This window comes from Gallus gallus, chromosome 15 (assembly GCF_016699485.2).
Source record: "Gallus gallus isolate bGalGal1 chromosome 15, bGalGal1.mat.broiler.GRCg7b, whole genome shotgun sequence".
Lineage (NCBI taxonomy): Eukaryota > Metazoa > Chordata > Aves > Galliformes > Phasianidae > Gallus > Gallus gallus.
In genome coordinates, this window is record NC_052546.1 from 3,256,023 (window position 1) to 3,278,104 (window position 22,082).

The 22,082-nt window shown below is 36.1% G+C and overlaps 1 protein-coding gene across 22 annotated transcripts in view; it reads left to right on the forward strand.

Annotated features, from left to right (window-relative positions):
* RIMBP2 (RIMS binding protein 2) overlaps positions 1 to 22,082 on the forward strand; it is a 122,620-nt gene that overhangs the window by 24,154 nt on the left and 76,384 nt on the right. For 19 of the 22 annotated variants that reach the window (XR_005839999.1, XR_005840004.1, XR_005840002.1 and 16 more), the window contains one exon: positions 12,925 to 13,062. Coding sequence is in view for 13 of the 19 variants with exons in the window: in XM_040647949.2 (XP_040503883.1) it covers positions 12,925 to 13,062 (138 nt within the window). In the remaining 6 variants the exon portion in view is untranslated. 22 annotated transcript variants of the gene reach the window in all.

The window sequence follows — 22,082 nt, forward strand, 5'->3', positions numbered from 1 at the left end:
GATTCATGTGGTGCACTTTCACCTTGAGTTTTTAGAGGGCTTGCATACATTGTCTTACTGCACAGCTGTTTTGTAAGAGTGATTATCAAACCCATTTGTTTTAAAGGGAACATGATTTCTCGAGGTTTCTGCAACAAGTCAGAGTTAGTAAAATATATATAGTAAAATATATGAAAAGTGAGAAAAACTTTTACAGTTTTCAGTTGTTTACTTTCCTGATGCAGAAAATAAAAACAGCAAAGAGATACAACAAAATAATAATAATAAAAAACCCACAACAAACAGAACAACACAAAAAATTGCAGCAGTTGCTACACTGCATACAACTGGTAGAAATACAGGTGCTTGTAGTTCCCTAGGAGAAGATAGCAACAATGTCAGTCTTGCTGTGCAGATAGTGCTTCTTAGCCCCTTCCTCTCTACAACACATGCAGAACTCAAGAATAGGGCTATCAAGAAGATGTACTATGCAATGTGACATATACTGCTTCGAAATCTCTTTATGTTGCCAGTAAACATTTTCTTTTGATATCTCAGTGAGAAGTTTTCTTCATTTGTTGTATTGTGGGATTCAGTTGGTCCCCCTCCTCATTTGAGAATTTACTAGTTTGTAACATAAACTCAACATTGTGTACAACTCAGTTTGATCACTTAGGATTCTGCTGTGGAGTTAACCTGAATTCAGTGCTCCAAAGATTTCTAGATTAAATTATCTAGATGAATTTATGTCTAACTACAAATGATTGCCAGTGACTTATTCTTTTAGTTTCGTTGTACAGGTGTATGCATTTGGCTTTAAATTCTTCAGCTGTTGTTTGTAGAGGTACTATGACTGGGATCTGAATTAAGCGTGTCTGTGATGGTGGATGGATAGGAATCTGCTAAATCTGCTGCTCCTACCTTAAAAAAACATATATCTTAATCTGATGGGGAATTCTCCTGTTCCTAAGATCTTGTAGGGAAACAAGAGATTACTGGATGTTTTTAGGGAATGATTCTTCCTTAGAAAATCAGGCCAGGATCTGTCTTTTTTTTATTTAGGATTTAGAAAAGAAAAGCGTATTTCAAGTCTTCCTTTCTTTTCATATGAATACTGGCTGGATTTTAGCGTACTGTCTGCACTGGGAATTTATTAATATAATTACTGAAGCTACATATAGTTAAAACATGGAAGGAATCAGGCTAACAGCAAGCCTAATCAATGTACAAAAACAAGCCCTTTTACAGCAGTATTAGCCTTTACCATCTGAAGCATTCTTAGTTTCCTTCCAGTACATTTTTCTACGCTTGCCAGCAGCACATGCAAGTTGAGGACTTAAAGGAGATATGATGTTTGTTTTTTTGTTTATTCATATATTTCAATCTTTGCAGTAATGACATTCCTGCAGAAGTAAAGCAGAATGTGTACTGATCTGCAGTGTTAAAGATGAAGAGGTAGAAAGTCAATGTAAAAACTGTACTCTGATTTCTCTGGTTGCGTTGTTCTCATCCTTAAGGAAGGACATAGCAAAACAAGGCTTTGTAACAAATCACTTAATATATTGTGGTGCTCCCTTTAGCATACCTGAACCCTGTCCTAACAAGGATTTAGCAACCTATTTACAGACCTTTCAAATCTGTCACTTAAGAAGTGAAGCTTTCACAAGCTGACTCAGTCTCATTCTCTCACCTACGGCTGTTTCTCTGTCATTTACACCATGACATGATGTATTTTACTGATGTCATATACTAAGTGCATCTTGTCAGCCTAACCTTCTTCTTACTTCCTACGTTCCTTAGTGTCTTGTGAACAGTACCATGGAGTAGTGGAGGGTCTACAGACAGAAAGGTTACCGGGAATGTGAGGGCTAGCAAGACCTTTTCCAGAGGAATTAAAGAAGCTGTTCATGAGCCAACAGTAGCCTTGGCCTTTCCTGTTTTGTGACCTGATTACCTTGTTCTTGTTGCTGACTCTTGGAGAAAAGAAATATCTTTCTCTGTACTTACGTGTACAGTTGCAACATGATTGTGGATTCCATATTCTCAAGCAGAATGGATAGTGCCCTGAACTTCTCAGCTGCTAACTTACTGTTTGAAATATTGACTTATTGAAGACTCCTTGTCAGTCATCTCAGAATGTGTGAGGTCATACAGTAAATGCTATCTCAGCACGTGTACCAGTAGCTAGAAATACGTGATGCTTGCATAAGAGAGAAAAACCAAAAAACCTCTCTCAGTGCAAATTCAAGAAGAAGCTTAAGTTTGTGGAGCTTCTAAATCTAGATTGCTTTAGGCAGAAGATTTATATTAATAAGTTATAGTAGCAATGATAAAGAAGTAAGATACCTAGGAGAACTAGAATCTGGTTATGAGGAAGAGTATTTTAAGCTTCAAGGTATCTTCAGAGTAACTATATTCCTTAAATGATGGAAAGCAGAAAATTGCAATGGATTTCAGTTTCATTAACTGGATCAAAGAGGGCGATAGATATGCCCTACATTATCATCCTTTTGCTCATAAAGTATGCAGACGGGGATTGGAGGAAAAGAGACTATCATTTAACTGATGTTCATATGACTTAACGGGAAAGTCCTTTTCAACCCAGGCCATTCTATGATTCTGTGATAGGTCAAAATAAATTGGTTCTCACTTCCTCAACTTAATTCTAGGACTATGATTGTTTAGCCATTTAACTTGCCTTTATTCAAAGAGCTCCCTTAAAAAAGGGCAAGAGTCATCAGCTACTGTAGGTACAATTTCATGTAAAATGAATGTGTAAGCACAGATGTGTTATAGCACCAGAGAGAGATTGTGACCAATGATCAGCGCTCCGTCAGTATGGTCCTTTAGTAATATGTGATAAAAAAAAAAAAATAGCTGGAGAAGAAAAGCTTTCTTTTTTTAGTATCTGTCGTATAGTAGAAGTGAATTACGTGCTTGAAGTGCCCATTTTTCCATAGGCTGTAAGAATGCCTAGACAACTAGATCCAATTTAGGTGATTATATACCTCTAAGATAAATAAATTATGCCTTGGAGATTTAAACATAAAATTTTGTTTAAGAATGTGTTTCACTTTTAATAATAATAATAAGCACCAATTAATTGTAGAATTGTTCTTTATTATTATATCTGTATAATGTGAATAAATTTGGGAAAATGTCATAATTTCTATGTGGATGATCCAAAATAATTTCTAACTGAAAAAATGATTGTTTCTCAAGTGGTGGATAGGACCTGAAGGCTGCAGTCTTATGTTGATGCTTCTCTCTCTGATGTTAGAATGAAGCAGTACTAGTTTGTACTCCACAGGCTGAAAATCATTTTTGATTAGCCCATTAGTGCATGGCCAGAATGACAGATTATTCACCTGTAGAGCTAAAGCTGTGGACTGCAGTGTTTTTGGAATGCAGGGGAAAGCCTGCAGTGCTCAGGTGGCGGTGCTGTAGGACTAGTCTGTTTGTTAATGTTTTTGGCTGCATATATAGGCACAGATCCAGCAAGGCTAGTGCCAGAGCACTTACACTTGGAAAAAAAAAAAAAAAACACAAAAAACCACAATGCTTTTTCTCCACAGGTTCAATTTCTGTTTTGGCAGATACATTCAAACTTAGTCATAAAATCATCTATAACTATCAACAGAGACCAGGTACCAGGTGATCAGAGAATTAACAGAGGTACTGCTGTTTACCACATAAGTTGTTGAAAGTATTACACGTAGGAGAGAATAGAAAAGTTGTGGACTTTACAACAGAAGCTCAAGATGTTGTTTGTCTAGTGATAGGAGACTGTTTTTGCCAAAATTATACATTTTCTTTTGCCAAAATGGGGATGTCAAACTCAGATTATTTGGCTATTGAAAGGTACCAGCTGTTACCAAATGCCTTCTGGCTTTTGTTTGGGTTTGAGAATTCTTTAAAGAGACAAATCTTTAGCTTCTGTACAGTTGTTTATGTCAAAGGGAGTTAGACGTTCTTCTGACTGTCATTTTCTCAGGAAAAGCCATCTCAAATCCTTTTTAAAGGATTTGCATTTTATGTTGGTAATAACTTTGGGCTTAAAGAGCTGATTCTTCTTAGAATTGTGGTGGTATCATTCTAGGATCATGCCAATAAGAAAGATATTGATTACATGTGTGCAAATGAAAGAAAAATTGGTGTGGCTGATACATAAGGAAAGGAGGGCAAGTAAGGGTAGGAATAGATACTATGGCTCTTTTAACGCCAAATCTCATGTCCTGAACTGTACTGCCCCTCTGTTGAAGTTGTACAGTAGTGGTAGGGTTTAAAATATTATTTTTAAAAAGACCAAAGCTTTAGCTAATTTTTGTTATTTTCTTTTGGGAGGAGGTAGTTCACTTTGCCAGGTAGTTTGATTATCAATGAAAAATAGCTAATGATTTTTTTTTTTTCTTACAACTTTGTTCATTCTTTGGGGTATGTGCAGTATTGCTTATCAAGTCTTTTTCTTGGGTCATCTGTCTGTTTTTATTATTCTGGTGATGTAGACTATGAGATGTTTCTGTTCCATTGCTCTGATTGCATGGCTGGATAGCCTCCAGTACATCGTATTGTTCTTTCTCTGATTTGCAAGAGACAAGTGAGCTCTAATTTTTAAATTTATTTATTAAAAACTCTAAACAACAATCTTCCCACTCACAATCAAGTTCACTGTTCTTCCAAAGCTGATTCTGTATAATTAATCCTCAAGCTAAACTTAGCATTTTCAGTAGTGTTTGCTTTCTATTCCCTGTCATAATGGGCATTGTTCGATCTGGCTAAGACTAGGAGGACATTTGAACAGAGTTGAAAAGAATCAAGTACCATCATTGAGAGGATTTACTGATATGGACAATTAGGAATCACTCCTCCAACTCCCGTATCATACCTATATTCTTTTACCTACTGAGATATTTGTATAATCTATCATGGCTGTGGTACTGCTGTGGCTCCATACCATTATATTTTATTCCTGAACTGCTTTCCTTGAATAAATTTTTCCTCTTTACAAAGAGAGTGAATGAATTATACAGTGTCAGTGGTTAAGTGTGTAGAATCAGGAAGTTGATCTGCATTCCCTGAATCTCACTCCTGTGCTCTGATGACGAACATTTATTACTCATTTACTCTTCGTCACTGATCTTATGACAAGAGGTGTCAGTCACCAAATATTAGTTATTAGCAGTCCAAACTAGTGGATCAAGCCTTAGTATTGAAGGATACAAGCTTGTTGCATGTAGTCTGGAAAATGAGTTGCATGTTGATTATTTGAATATGATTAGAGCTTATTTTCCAAAGCAGGAAGTGTTTTGTTAGTTGAAATCAACAAGGTCTTGTGTTGGCAACCTCTTCGAGGATTCAGTTTATCTCATGACCACCTGTTTGTTGTTACTCGGTTGTTACATTTCCCAGTTGTTACTGTTCTGCACATCTACCTCATGGAGAAAATTAAAATTCAAGAACTCCTGAAGATAAAAAGAGCTATAAAAAAAAATGGCCAAGTTCCTGATAACCCGAGTTATTTTGTCCCATTTTTCTCTCTTCCAGGAGAGGGCAGTGACAATACATCAGTCATTTTGCAATGCTATATTTAAAAACTGAAAGTGGGTTTCCTTCAAGATGGTAGACCTTGTGAAAGACCTGTCTAAAACACTGAGTACTAAGATGGATTTTAATAAATGAGTTAAAGTGTAACATGTAGAAAATAAAGTAGATGTATTGACACTGAAATCTGAGCTAGTCGGGAATCCAGTAATTTGTGTGAAATGCAAATCCTATTCTATGGAACCTAATGTTAAAAATCCCTGGCACTGGAATCTAGGCAAGTGGGGAAAGAGACTTCAGGATTGTTATCTTCTAATATTGTCTTTTTCCTTCAAGCCTTTATTGCCCCGTTTTCCTGCAAAATGTAATTCAAATAAGTTAATTCAGATATTCTTTTTTACACCAGTGCTGAGAAGTGGGATTTGCATCTCCAAATCCTATGGCACACAAATGTTTTCCTTTGAAAGGCCATGAGTGCAAAATGGAATGATGGATTTTATGCTGAATCTAATGTATGACATGGATCCTTACATGATTTATTGTCTTAAAATGATATCCTGATTGCATGTAGCCTGAAACGTATTCTGGAAGTGGTAGAAATCACTATGCAAATCCACCAGGTGTCATCAGTGGAATATTCTGAGATGTTGGCTTGTTTTACCAATAAAAATATTTCATTATATATTTAAAAATCACATTAGAGGAAATTGCATTTCTTTTGAAATGTATTATATGATTATCAAGGGCAAAGTTTGAGTCAAAAAAATTCCAATATCATGGAGAAATTAGAGTCGATTACTATGCAGGTAGTGATCTTTTCTAAAAAGTGGTGGAACGAGCAGCACCAACAACAGGATACATTTGTTCACAACCTGCTGGTTATGAGTCTAAAACAGAGATTCATACCCATCAGATGTTTAAGGACTGATTTAATAGGGTCAGTGATGGAAACAGTTAATATACAATTTATCTTGTAATTCCATCCATTTCAAACATTTGGCTTATTGCAAGATAGCTCTTTAAACATCTTTATCTCAAAATATTATGTCACCCATATAAGCATGTGATATTCTGTCCTCTATAGTTATGGTGCTGGTGTTTTGTGTGACAGGAAGGTAATTTAGTAAGTGAACAAAATAGAAATATTCTCTATTGTGTGTTTGAGACGTATTTGGGCTTGTGAAAAGGAGGGGAGCACAGACAAAGAATGGTGGAGTAGGAAGCCTTTGCACATCTTGCTGGTATGCTGTTGGCTGATCAGCTTGATTCATGCTATCTGTCCTTTCCTGTAGGAAGAATTTACTGTAAGTTCTGAGAGTCTTCTTGCATTGCTTATGGTGTCAAACAGAATAAATTGCGTGCAAAGAATCTGCAATTTCTGTGGATTTCAAACTAGAGGGACACGTGTGTATTTAGTTTAATTAAAGGGACTAAAAGCCAGGAAGGAAGGGAGATTATGTAGCAAGAACCCTTAATCTGCTGAGATATTGTACTGTTGATAGTAGCCAGTTAAAAGATGCAGCAGGTTCTGGAAAATTTTTTGCAGCACGTCTCTGCTTTACCATACTTGCAGCTGTTTCTCCTCCCATTTTTTTTCTCTATTTCTTTAGAAATGCTCACAAAAAATAGTTCCATCTACTGCTCGTTGTTTTGTCATTTGATTCAAAACTATTATTTTAATCATTTTTTGGTAGCTATTAAGAGTTCGCATTTCTCTTCTGTGCCTGTATCCTATGACAGACCACACAAGTAAGAGGTTACAGGTCACCTTATTGTGTATCCTGACTCAGAAATCATTAAAATGCAATGTTTTAATACTCTTTTCCTTCACTAAAATTTTCCCTTGGTGAAATATCTTCCATTTCATGAATATTTTCATATTCCTATGTTGTACATGCACAGCTGTCTCACAGCTCTCAACCTGCAATTACAGCTCTCCCTTATAAGTATTTAAATGGCAGCTCAGCTTTCAGACAGAGTACAGGAGTGCCAAAGATCAAGCCTTCTGACCTTCTCCGAATTTGCTCAGTGAAATAGGATCCCCTTGGTCTTGAGGTGTTCTGTTATTGTTTATTTATTTCCTATTTTTTTCTATTTGAAGAAGAAATTTGCATGTGGAGTGGGTGTTGGCACTTCTCATTCTTATTGCTGATTTGCTTTTGGTATACTTACTCTACTGGATCATAAATGTCACTTGAAAACTTTATCAGTTCAAATGATGCTAGAAGTTTCTATTAGTTATGCATGAGAAAATAAAAAATATAATTAAAGTAATATATCATTTTGATTCTTTATTAAGAACTTGCAAGAAATTTGTATTTCTATGACAGGATAATTTTCAGCAAACAAAACAGAAGAGGAGATATGCCTGGACCAATGGGAAAATTTGCTGTTCTAGGTTTATTTGATGTTTCATAGCCTTCTGCATTCCTAAGAGATCAGTTCCTGCTTAGTACATCAGAAAACTTAAGAATAATTTAAAAGCAAAGAGTGTAGTAACAATAGCTGCTTACTTCACAGATAGGAAAGGGCACATTTTGTCCTTGGTGTGGCAGATTTTGCCCTAATCAAGAAACAGTCTTAGGGGAGTCTGAAAGTTAGTTTTGATGATTACAGATTTGGAGAGAAAGGATTAAGATATAAATAAATAAATAAAAAGACTGAATGTGTGGGGGTGAAGTAGAAAGAAAAACCAAAATAACTCCCAAGCTGTAAGATCTAATGATCAGGAGGATATGGCTGTGCTTGCTGTCTGCAGTATTCCAATAATGATGAAACATAAAACAAGCTTTCAGCTCTCTTATTTGAAATATAAAAATTAAAGAAAATAATTCATATAGAGGAGCTAGTTAAAGGGCAGACAAAGGTTATTATTGGTCATTCCAATTTTCCCAGGCTACTGAAGATCAGCACTTGGCCTTTGTGCCCAGTTAAGGAGTGTCAAATACTTAAAAGTTGATCTTAGCAACTTCTTAGGAACAGAGACGCGTTCTCTCCTGGCTGTGATCACATGCTCACTGAATAAGAAAGATTCTGCAGATTAATGGAGAAACTTAGAACTTCATTGGAATAGTACCGTTGTTGCAAAATTATTAGTAACCTTTTCAGTTAAAATACCAAACATCAAAAACATGGTGTTATGCTAGATGTTGATATTGAGCAATTACATACCAATGCTCTTCTGTTTAGATAAAATAGGTATTCCTCACCTTTTAAATGCTTATGTGTTAATAAATTTCTGGAGTGAATGTTTAGCTAGCGATTCCGCTGACACATATTCAGAGGTAAAGTTCTTGAAAAATACAAGCACTGCTCAGCAAGAACGTTTACATCTGTGTTATCAGCTTTATTTTAATCCAAAATCCAAAACACAGCATCATTCCAGCTACTAGGAAGAAAAATATTCTAGCCCAAACCAGGACATATGTATATTTAGTGGAAGGATTGCTTGCAATTCTTAGAGTAAAGATTAAGGCCTGCCAACTGCTATGGAAACTCTCGTGTTCTGGCCTTATAGTTTTGCAAGTTGCTCTTTGTTTCTTAGTTTCTGTGCATCCATAAATGAAAGGACGTAGCTATAGAGTTGATTAAAACAGGAACATAATTAAGGGTTGTAATTTAAAAAGTGGAGAAAATTACAATGGAGTTGAAAATTCAAAATGAGTCTGTGTGATGCAAAGGCTAATGGTACTAAGGCAGTAATCTATGAAATGATTGATTCTGTAGCCATTTGTCTTTTCTAACAAGATTATGGACCAGGTGATGTGATCTTGCTAATTGATTGTTTTGTGACTTTGAAATATGAAGAAATAGTACATAACTAGCGATTGTTTAATCCACCAGGAAACTCTCAAATCATAGGTCAAATACCATCAAAATATTTCTCTGTTCTCAGATGAAATAGGGGTGGAAGGTACTATTTAACTTAATAGAATATTAAAACAAACATATGTTGCATGGGTTGAAAGGATATCAGGAGCTGCATTCTCCAGATGGTATTTGAGATATTTTGTGAGGACGTACTAAGCACTACTGGTGCCAGACCTGCTACATAGACCATTTCTGAGGTCATCATGGCTTCCTCAGACAAGACTCCATGTTTCTTTCTCCCCACTCAGATTTCTTTATAACAGCTCCATGTTTCTCGTGAATATTACGCTGGTGCTCCTCACCAATGCTCCTCGCAATCACCTTTGTTGTGTTTTTCCCCTTATGTTCCAGTCTGAGAAAATATATCCTCTCATTTCCTGTAGCGAGTACAGTTCTTAATGTGCAAGATCAAGGGAGTAGTGTAACTGAAGAGCATTCAGAATTAGAAAAAATAGGTATGCATTGTTGTGGTTAAGTTCAAAACTCAAGTGCTTGCTGTTTTTCTTTTTGAATCCTTCGATTAAAGTGAGCATGTTATTGAAGAGAGGTAATAATTTTGCAAGCGATTAAAGGATTTTTTTCTTCCTCAAACAGCTATTTTTCATAATTCCTTAAAGTTTATTTCTTAGAAGATAGCAATATTATGAAATCCTTTTCTGTTTTCCTGTTGTAGAAAGCATGTTCACTCTTCAATCTCTCCCCTGTTGCTGTGAATGTAACTTATAGTTAACCTCAGTTATACTGCTGTGTCTTTGGCCATATAGAGCGGCTGATTTAGATAAACTTGGTGGTAGAAAAGAGTTGTAATAAATACTGACTTTTTTGCATTGAAAAACTAAAAACAAAAGTAATTACAAAATGCATGGAATGTTGTTTTATTTTTTGTTTGTTATTTTTTTCTGGTGGCAAGACAGTCCAAAGAGTACAGTGTGTATATATGTGTGTTGTTTGGAGAGGTGGCTGCCTGCAGCCAAATTACTGCACTGTGACCCTGTCAGATCTTATAAACTACACAAGGTTAGGAACGTGTAGGAAACTAAGGAACCACCCCCAGAAGCTGCAGACAGTTGTGCTGAAAAAAATTATAGCATTCAGTCTTTCCCTGGGCTTTGGTTTTGGATCAGCACCAGTACTTCGCTGCAGATCTAGGAGGAACTGTTGGGGTCTTCTGGAAGTAGTTGTGGTATTGTCTTTTAGGTAAGATACAGTACCCTGGTATTGTTTTTTTTTTTATGGTCACAAAGATCCTATTACTTTTTGCATGTAACATTGTGCTTGTTTCGGTGCTGGAATGGTAATTCATCAAACTCATTACACAGACCTTCATCAAATCACACTGCAGTAATTTCAAATTGTTTTGGTTGACTGCAGTCTATTTCTGCTTTCACTGGCCATAAGATTCAGATTTTGTATTTCCTGGCATTTCGCAAGAACCACTGGGTTTTACATCAGCCATGGTCATTGAGCAGCATTTCAATCATGAAAGAAATGAACTGTGTTTCTGTTAGACGTTTTATATGAAAGCAGTTTTCTGTTCACCCAAATGAATGGGTGCTATGAAGAGGTATAGATACGTGGTATTCCATAAGTCCTGTGATACCTGTATGGAATGGGAAAGTATGTTATTACCACCTACTTAAATGTGGATCTCATCTGGTTCTGAAAATGAGGTGTTTCCCCTTTGGAAAGACTAGAATTTCAGAAGACCTTGGCATTACTGTAACAAAATGGGATGGAGCCCTTTGGCCGTGCTTTGATTGAAAATCCTGTTTGCATGCCAAGCTTTGAGCACTTCAGAAACTGTTCTGTTCTAGTGCAGCAATGAGCCCTCATCTTCAAGGCCTTTGCCTGTAAAATATTCTACTAGCCAGTGATGCAGTCCTTCCAGTGTTCTATTACTGGTATGACTATGTTTTGTTTCATTTGTTTATGTTTTTAAGAGATAATACGCCCTCTAAAAAATGAACTTTGATAAACTCATTAATCACTTAAAGTGACCTTCTCTAAACATATATTTCCTTAACAAAATACACTTGTTATGGAACAGAATTCTTTAGCAGTAAGCTTGCACCTTAATGAGTCATTCAGATAAACAGGTTCCAGTGAAGATTGAATTACGATCCTATTCAGCTGACACAAAGCATCCACTAGTTCTTCTCAGGAAACTCGTGAATAAATAAAAGATCCTTTGCTGTCAGGCCGAAGCCTAAGAGAAACGTGAGGGTTCATGCTTTTCAGTGTGATTTCCCATGCTCTGCGAGTACAGCCTTGATGTTACCATCAGAATTAGATTCGTGATGAAAATATTAGACATTATGTAAGTAAAGGCATTTAAACATAGAAATGTGGGGGTATGAGTGGAAGTATCTATCATTAACTCAGAACAATCTGTTAGTTAATAACCTATGATATTTAGCTTGTGCATGTATGGTACAATTCACATGCCTTGCCATTTTGCATGCGGACGGGCCATATACAAAATTATTTTTAGAATTCAATTTTAGTGAAAAATAAGATGTTTAAATATTTCAAAGGACTTGTTTATGCTTACCATCTACCAAAGCCAGTGAATTTCTTGCAGGATGTTACCCATTCTCTGTTGTTGCATTGTTTTTTTTTTAATCATGATTTCAAACCAGGGATGTTTATCATTACACTTATATTTTGTGTTCATTTTGTAAATACCATTGAATAGTCAGTCTCTAATGTACGTAATGAATAATGTGCTGCACTTGTCTTATTTCAAAGAATAGCCTGTTGAATATGCATACAAATCTACTGTACACATGCACTGCTCAAATACAGTGATGGTCATTGTGCATATTTTGAAAGTACTCTACTGAACTGAAGTTTTAGAGGTGATTTACCCATACCAGTAAAAGAACACTTTAATTACAGTGTTGTAAGTTGCATCTCATCATTTATTTATTTTTTTAACAAATCTATTTCTGATCCTTTTCTAGTGGAAAGAGTTCCTGTTTACCTATATGTTGCTATCCATAAAATGGATAATCCCATAGATAACCTTATGTTGTCAATTCAGACCCTGATACACTATTTAACAAGCCAGATTCTGGAAATAAAAGGAACAAATTTATTGTATTTGTGCTAGTTTTTACATTGATCTGATTTGTTTGAAATTATCAAAGTACTCATACTGAGTTTTGTCTATTCCAGTAATTAATGGTCTTTATAGTGTTGTTTTATGATTGTAGTTTTCTTGTTGGTAAGAAAAGAAAATGCTGAGCAAAGGATTAAATATTTTTGAAATAGTACCAAATTCTCTTAAGATTCGGCAGAAGCTTTGTATACTTTGTATAAGGCTGGTGTCAGACTTGAGTCTTTTTGCTTGCCCTGACGTTGTCAGTAATGCATTATTTCTATTATCACTTTCAAGAAGTTTTCAGGATAACGTGCAGTGAAAAACATGTTAATGAAACACACTGTGTTGTAAGAAGGGTAAGTGTTAGTCAATTAGTACAAACACAGTTTAAACAAACTGGTCGCTTATTTGTTGTGTTTCTTTGTACACAGTTTGGAAATGATCCATCATGCCTGCAGTCTGCAACATCAGAGTGTACATCTGATCAGGTTGAGTTTATAGAAGAGACCTGGATTTCTAAGTCTCATGTCACCACATTAAATCAAGAGTATCATCATTGGCAGTATTCAGTAGGTTCTATCTCTCTTTCTTTTTCTTACGTGAGTTATAGCAACAGGGGATTGGAGATTTTTTTGAGGCAGATATTTGAGGGAAGGAAGATTTAGCTCCACCATCTTTATAGCATTAGATGTATTGATTTCTTAGAATGCTGTAGATGTATAGAGTATGTAAGTAATATAAATGTGTACTGAGGGTATAATTTTAAATTTGAAAGGAGAATTTAACAAAGAAAAATGCTTACAAATAGGAATTGGAGTGCTCTGTTCTGTATACATGTACACAAAATTACAAGATCCAGGGCTGGAGGGTTGCGTTCAGAACCATCCAGTCTGCTCTGGTGTATACATATGGTCACTTGATTCTGAATATCAGCAGATTTTTCTGATTGGATTTCTGTGTGCTTGCATGTGTTCTAATTTTCAAGCACTTTTTGCAATTAAAGCACAAAAAACATATCAGAGGTTCTTTGGATTATAGTAACTATAGGATTGTGTTGGTGCAATTATTTGCTGTTTTTTGGGAGGGAGGGAGGGAGGGGGAGATTGACTTTGGTAATGAAAACAGAGGTATTGAGAAGAAGGGAGACAAACATTCCAAAGTTTTTGTAGATGGTACATTGAACTAGTTGTCTTGAGCTCAATTTTGCAGTCTGTTTTCAGCAGTAAGTGCAGCTCTGCCTGTAGAGACGTACTGTGTACACGGCTAAAACCTTGTCAGTTGCCTGAGATAGCTAAGCCACAACTTCATGGTTTTCCTTGTCATAGAAATGCCTGCTTAATCAGGGTACTTCTTTCCCTGTCCACCCCAGTGTTGTTTTTAGCACAGATCACTGCTGTATGCAATTCCCTGTGCAGCTGCAGAGTCAGTTGTAATAGCACAATTGAGAACTGTGGCATGCCTATGGGGAGGGAGCAATGGGCAGATGTTTGGTGCTCATGCTACTTCCTGCAGAAACAAACCCTGGCATTTAAAAGTACATTCTAACAATAATGGAGACATGTGAAAATCATTATTTGAAATTCAAGAATTTCTGGAACTGCATATTTTATATATTTCTTTGGAAACACTATAAAAGTCATAGCAGCCACTTAAATCAATGACACAATGTGGGAAAAGCTTTTGATAAGTTTGGATCTCTAGACTGACTTTATTCTTTGTTTTTTGTTTTGTTGATGTGGAAATAGGACAATTGCTTCTGAATGCACAGCAATGTGAAACTTTGTGACTTGGCAAGGAAACATCTGTAATCTATTCGAGATTTACTTTTTCGCCAACAGTTAAGCCGAGTTGTTCTTTAAATTTTCTTTCTTTATCAAGATCATAGTGTCAGAAATTCAGTTACAATTGCATCTACAGTTACTAATAAAGGATTGTTCTGTAAGCATACTTTACAGCTGAAAGCACAATTTTTACACTCTGCCTAAAGTCAATTGCAATTCTTTAGTACATAATTGAAATTATGATGTATTTATACGGGAATTGGTCCTTTAGGCAGAGTTGTATTATTTGCCACCACTGTCTTTTCTCCTACTTAAACAAATGAGCTATCGTTCCAGCCTAAAAACATTCATGCCTGTATCTGTGTGGAGAATATGTCCATCCTATGAGTCCTTTAGATCCTTCAGGACTGGCAGGTGGTATGAAAAGCAAGATACTGTGATTTATTATCTCATGATGATGATGAATTGTGAGGAGCACATATTGTGGTCAGTTATTTGATCCACAGCTCTTGGTGTGTAAGTTATAAGATGTTGTTCATACTTATATGAACTTCCATCTTCAAAGGACTTTGTAACCACGAGGTAACACAATTTTATTTCAGAAAAGAAATATCTTGCTGAACAGAAAGTAAAAGACTTGAAGCTTTGCTCTAAAAGCCCGAGATTTGAAGTTTGCAGTTGTAAATTTGGTGGTGGATTTATCCATTTGAAGGATATGAGTTTGATTGTATCAGGAGTAATTATTTTGAATATGAAAAGAGAAAAGTACATAAATGCGATATTTTGAACAGCTTTAATGCTTTCTTTGCATCTCTGCTTCTGAAAAGAACAATTACACAGCCGTGATGTGAACTGACTGTTAAGGTTTGGTGAAAAACATTTGTCTTTTGCTTCACAAGAAAGGGAAGTCAGTTTTAGCATTGTGTGTAGTTTTCCTAATGGAAGGAATCTGAGAAATTAGGTGATGGTTGTAGACCCATATCCAATGTACTTACATAAGACCAACTTGAGGCAAAAACTGTACACTACTGCAATTAGTGGGAATTCTGCTGTAAAATGCAGACGCATCTAATTCATGCTTTCAATAAGCATAAAGCTATGTTGCAGAACAAAAAGCAGTGGTTTGGATTAGGCTCTTGAGTATAGAACAGAATAGAGAAATGGTTATTTGCAGTAGCTTATTTCAGTCCAAAGCAAACCAACTTTAAGCCCATTTAGAATCTGCTCCCACTGCTCAAGTTTGTCAAATCTAAATGGTTCCTGTGCAGTTTGTGGACATCTGGATAAGGAGTAAGCTTTGGATGTTCAAGCCAGCCTCTTTTTAAAACCCTGTGTCCTTTGCAGCATAGTGGTGTGGGTAGTGAAAGCAGTAGGTACCTTGATGGCAGGATTATGCTTTCCTAACAAAATACTGAACAATGTTTCTTTCATAGTGTGTTTATTTACAGTACTTTGGGGCTCATTTTAAGTTATGTTCACTCCTATACACATGTTTAATCGCAAATACTTATAATTGATATAAATAAATCTATTTATATCAGAAGATTTTTAGAAGTGCAATTCTTCTACTGTATGATAAAGCAATGGTTTCACTGCTAGAGGAAAATCCTGTATTTTAGTAAATGAAGAACAAATATGTATATTCTTTTAATCGACATACAAATGTTTTGTCATTAGCTTTCTGCGTACATAACTAGAGCAGACTCACACCAGTTACCTGTTAGTTACCAGGCAACAGCAGCACTTGACACTACCTGCAGCTGCAGTGAAAGACATGCAGGTCCCTGATTGTAAAATAAAGGGCTCGGAATGTTGGACGAAGGTTGATAAAAAGGACATTAGTGCAAGTACAATGCCATTTTAACCATGGTAGCAATATGTCAGCAAAGTTTCTCTAACAGCATCAGTTTGCTGAGATACAACCCTCTAGGACACACTTATGGTAGAAAAATTGTAATTACTGTATTCTGCAGCAATACAGTTTTCTCTGAAGTAAGCTGTATTCATATAAGCCTTTTGCCTCTGTGCAAAGCAGGAATCTATCATGATGGCTTCTGAAATACTTTCTTGGATTCCTTGTTTAATGAGGTGAGTGCACTAGGTGTTCATCATGTTAGGCAAAACCTGGGCTGAAAGGAAAAAAGATTTTTTTTTTTTTAATTCATGAATATTATGAGCATTCCTTGCTATTCAGAGGTACTTTGCAGTCTCTTGATGGCAGAACAATGAGGCTGGATATTAATGTGGTAATCAGAGTGATTCTGGTACAGTGCTGGAGTTCAGCCTAGCTGTCTGGCTCTCTTGCTGTTGTATATAGAGAAGTGAGTGAATGTGTATGCAGCATCCACTATATAAATGGCCACTTTTTATCTCTGGGGGGAATATTTACTGAAAGTGGTATACCATCTGTGACCTTGGTGTAGCTTATTTTGGGGGACCAGAAATGAGCTGTGTTGGTTAGAACAAACCCCAACATATCTTGGATATATAATTGCTTGGGATGTTCTCTCATATTCTTTCCACATGCACACAACTGTTTGTTAAATACCTGCGTTGCTCTTGAAGAAAGCTTGACAGGTGATGTCCTGTGTTTAGGGGGAAGGTTGCAATCTAAGTGCCTCATTTATTAAATCTACTGACAGTAAGATATCTTTTTGGGATTTCACTGAATGTTCCTGTAAAGTTTCTGTACTGGTTAAGTTTTTACCTTCTCGAAAAAGCACTAGTTTCAGACACATTCTACCCATTGTTCATTGTTACCTGAAAGGTGGTGGGTGGACAAAGGAAATGAGTCGTGTCCAACATAGCAAGGAGATAATGAGCTATATAAGTAATTAGCAGTACATTTTAAACATGTGCTCATGCAGAATCAAAAGCACATATGCCTGAGAGCATGATCTCAACGATGTTATTGAGATTACCCATTTCCGCAAGACGAATGATTTAACTCTTTCTCTGTGTGGCTTTTCAGAATTCATAAAATGTTGAATGTTGTCATAAAGGAACAGAAGGTGATTCACAGCAAAGCACACTGTATGAAGACCACTAGTGGGCTTATTTTGAAATTCACTTCTTTTTATTTACTGTTACCTTCTGTAGCAATAGATGGCATGTTTCATATGGTTGCCATGCAAATCTGTAGATCAAATCTCACATGAAAGTCCAGGGGAAAAAAAATGGTGTAAAAATGTAACGTATAAAAAAGGAACACAGATGTGAAATGTACTCTACCATCTGTATTGTTTCAGTTGACAGAAGATGTGACTTTATTCTTAAGTATTCTGGCTGAGGTATTTAAAAATCCTGTGTTTGTATTTGTTTATTCATTTCTGTGCTAGCATTTGTTTCCCAATAGCTGACTTAATTGTGTACCAATTAAAAAGGGCCTTTGTTCTTTAAATTCATAGTTCAATTTCATAGATTTGGACTGGTGATTTGAACAAGTGTCTCTGCGTGCTCTTTCAGATATGACTCCTGTTTGTTACAGTTTGTTCCAGTTAAATAAGTACATTCTAGAATGATAATTCTCAATATTTTGGCCACGCTGCTAAATATTATATATGAAGTTTTGTAAATATAATGAAAGTTGAGAGTTGTATATCCATCCTGGGTACGTTTATTCTGATCAAAGCAAACCTCTGCAGGAAGTATGGATTATTTCTGATTGGAGACCCAATAAATGAAAACCAGTTGGTTTCATAAGAGGGGTGCTCAAGCCAAGGAAGGCCTATTGACATCAGCTCAGTTTTTATTAGATAAAAACAATCTATTTGTTTAACTGCACACTTAAGATGCACATGCTGCCTTTAGAATAACGTGTGCTGCTGGATTTAAATGTGTGTGGAGTTTTTTTAAGGGTGCTGTGAAGCAGTTCATGGGGTGCAGACCAGTCCTTGAAATGCATCATTTTCTTAGATTACTCTCTTTGCAAGTACAAATACAAAGTGAGGCAAGGATATATGCTGGCCAAGTCAGACTACAGTTTAGAGATATTATATGTAGGTTGTGTTTATTTTTCTTTCTCTCTTATGGATTTAAATTAAGATAGACTGGGGGAAGCTGGCCCAACTACTGCCCTGACAGTGCCTTGTTTTCTTTGTGGATTAACAGGGAACTCCAATCTGCAAGGCCGTCAATCCGGCCCGTTTTCATCAGCACTGAATCACTTCAAAAAGAAAAACAGTGCATGTGATTATCAAAAGCATTTCCATTTATAACATACTATGGCAATTCAGCTCAGATACCAGGAAATAGGAGTGTTATATATGAAAAGGATGTTAAATGTAAAAATTTATAAAATGTAAAACATACACAAATGTAGCAATAAAAAAATGTTTGTATGTCACTTTATCAAGATGTGAATACCTATTGACACTTTCAGTTCAGACAGTGATCCCTTTACTTAGCCTCTCTATGGTAGGTAAACATCACCAAAGACATTCGAGACGGCAGTCCAAAGAAGCAGCGATTAGCATATTTTAAAGTTTCCTGCACTGACTGCTTAAATAAATTTGCATTAATAGAAAGATGAGACTCTTCCTAATATTCTCTGAGTGTCAAAGGCTAAAAATAGTTCTATCAGTACTGTGGTTGCAGTTCTTCTAAATTTTAGCAGTTTAGGGGGGAAAAAAAACCACTCTTGAAAGGTTATAATTAATGAGTTGTGTTGTTGTTTTTATAAGTATACCAAAATAACATGAAGAAATTGGGACACGTAAGCTATTTTGTGCCTTTGGCATTTTGATGGTGAGCAGCCTAGCTTCCCACTTGAGCTGGGGGCGGGCTTTGCTGTTGCACGCTCTTAGCAGCTAGCCCTCTGCAACTGTTTAGAGAGGAACTCAGGGCATATGTTTGGAGATGACTGTAGAGAAAGCAAATTCACTTGTGAACTCACAAAGCAAAGCATTGTTTAATACTCTCTTGTGTTGTAAGGAAATCTAGCATGGTGCAATTTTATTTGAGAGACCATAAATTGTAATTAAATATTTGATCATTCTAAATTAAGCTTACTTTTATTAACAATTCAGAAAAAAAGTGAGATTTGGGAACATCCAGTTTCCTGTTGTGCTGGAAAAAAAAAATCACCTGTGCCATATAGGGCGGGTGTGCATATGAGCTCAAGTGAAACCAAGCAGGATGCTGATGTGTAAGTGAAGAACACGGGATTTGATAAAGGACTGAAGCTGTGTGTGTGGAGGGGTTGTTTTAGGACTGCTAGTTACGTTAAGTACTGCCTGAGATAAGAAAGGGAAGTTCAGAAAGTAGAAACTGCTGTTTCCAGTGCACTGCTGTAATTGAAAATGGTATAGTGATGTGCAGAGATATTATTAAACCAACTGTAACTATTGGAGTCCACGAGTATTGTCACACATTAAAGGACTTGCTGTTGGTTTATACATTACATGTAAACTCAGTTGAAAATACTTATTACAGGAGAGACTTACTAGGAGAAACAAGCTATCATTAAAAATCCAGCTTTTCCTTTTATTTATGGAGATTCTTTATGCATTCTTAATCTCTTCAGCTTACCTCTTGTATTCAAACAATTACAAGTGATCCCATCCACACTATTGTATTTTGCAAGTAACTTACCATGTCTATGCACTTTTTTCTTGTTTTCTGTTGTGGATGGCTGTTTTTTAAACATGAGAACATAATTCTTCTTTTTTTGCATTTGATGCACACTCAAGTTTTGACATCATCACATTCATTAACATAAATACTACAAGAATTTGCTATTAGCCAAGATTGTGAATGACACAAACACCTCAGCGAATTTAAGTATCTTTTAGACTTGTACTAGGTCTGACTTTCGCAATAGTTTCATCATTTTTAACCATGAGTTTCCTTTAATGGTGAAGATGTAGTGTGGTCTTCCAGAATTAGTGCATGTATCAGGAAGGAGTACATCTGTGTAATGATCTTGTCCATATCTTTATACAATTTTATACAACAGCTTTATACAATGGCTGTTCTGAAAGTAATACCTCTTGTTTTGTTGGCCCATGATGTCAAAGGCAGATGTTGGTGATATGGTTGTAAAGGCTGAGCCTTTTCACCAGTATTCCATTAAATTTTGTTGCCATGTGACAGATGGCAGCAGATGGCAGTCTGCTCTCAGGTTATTTGGAAAAAAAAAAAAAAAAAGACAACAAACTGACAGTCCTCAGTGCTGCAAAAAGAATCATTTCGATATACAAGTGGCGTTGTATCAGGTGCGATATAAATATGCATGGGTGTCAGAAAAAGAGACGAAAGGATGATTCATAATCTTAGGATAAAACAATGACACTAGTAAAGTAGGTAAGCTGCTCTAATGGTTTTTCCCAGGGTATTCTGGCAACTGGTGGTTGTTTGCAGAGAGTTTGGGATATTTCAGCCTAGCTAAGCACACCCTGTGAGACACTTACTCATATTTTTGGAAAGGTTAGAGCCTCTGGGTTCATTAAAATCTGGCCTTGAAAGCTCAAAGTAGGAGTTCTTATGCCACAATTTCTGGTATAACATTTTCCATTTCACCACTTAGAATTGTAGTATTTCACCGGTTGACTTCTAGCAAAAAAATGTAAACTGATTTTATTTTTAAAATAATCAAGATCTTTTAAATCTCAGAATTCTAATGAAGGCTCAGATCACAGCATATTTTATCTTTACTGTGGTTTTCTTAATCTCCTGTTTTCATCTTCAGCTGTGCTCCAACAGAAGGAACACTGTAGTCTATTGCCCACTGTAGGGAGAATTCTGAGTAGAGTTCAAAGTATTTGTATATTAAAATCTTCTATCTTTTTAAAATTATTTTTTATATTTACACTGTGATTTGGAAAGACAAAACAAAATGTGCTAGTCACACACTAGTCTGTATTTACGTGTTAGTCTTAGTATTCATGAAGTACAGTTTCTTCAGGAGATTCAGCTAGAAAAGGAGGGAAGAGCCAAAGGTATGCACTGAACTTCAACTATATGGCCCATAACTTTGTAATGTCAGTAGTAGGCTTCCTAGAGGCAGTTCCTGACTATATGTTGAGAGAGATCTTGCATTTGCTGGATGATAATTATATGATGGCTCTCTGAAACCTATCTTTAGATGCAGCAGGCTCTGCAGCAATATTAGGCTCCAGAGCTCCCTACCAATTTTATAGCAAACTTGATTAAGTCATTAAATTGTAGATCATTGCTGACAGTAAATTAATTCTTAATCCAAGTCCTATTCTGCACTGCACTGAGAGACTTTTGCCAGGAGGCCAGTGGCTTGAAAATGGATAATTAAATTCTGCTGTAAATATATTTTTTTAATCCATCTTTCTCCTTCCAGGAGCTGGCAAACGAGTGAAAACCATTAATTAATACCTATAACATGGCTTAATGGTTTAAGCCCTGCTCCTGTCAGATTCTGAGACGTAAACCAAGTGGGGAATAAGTGGCATATAGACAAAGTTGTCAAAAAATGTATTCATGAAAGATACTTTTTTTGTATTTCTGTAGAAATAAAAAATAATAATATGTATATATGTGTAGGTTACTTTGCAAATGTGGCAATATATTGGTCTGAAGTTAATGTAGAAAAGAAAAGCTAGAGATAAAAGACACCTAAATATTGAAGAATTAATAATAGTGGCAGTGTGTGTTCTGGGTGTTCCTGCAATTATGTAATTCATTCCTTATGACGTTACTTTCATATTTCAGGAGGGAATATGAGCGTGTTCATCATCTCTGGTTCATGTATCTATCTGCATTGGTTATCACAGTTCCTATTGGTTGTATTTGAACCAAGAAGCAGTGTTTGCAGGCTTTGTTTGGTAGTATAAGAA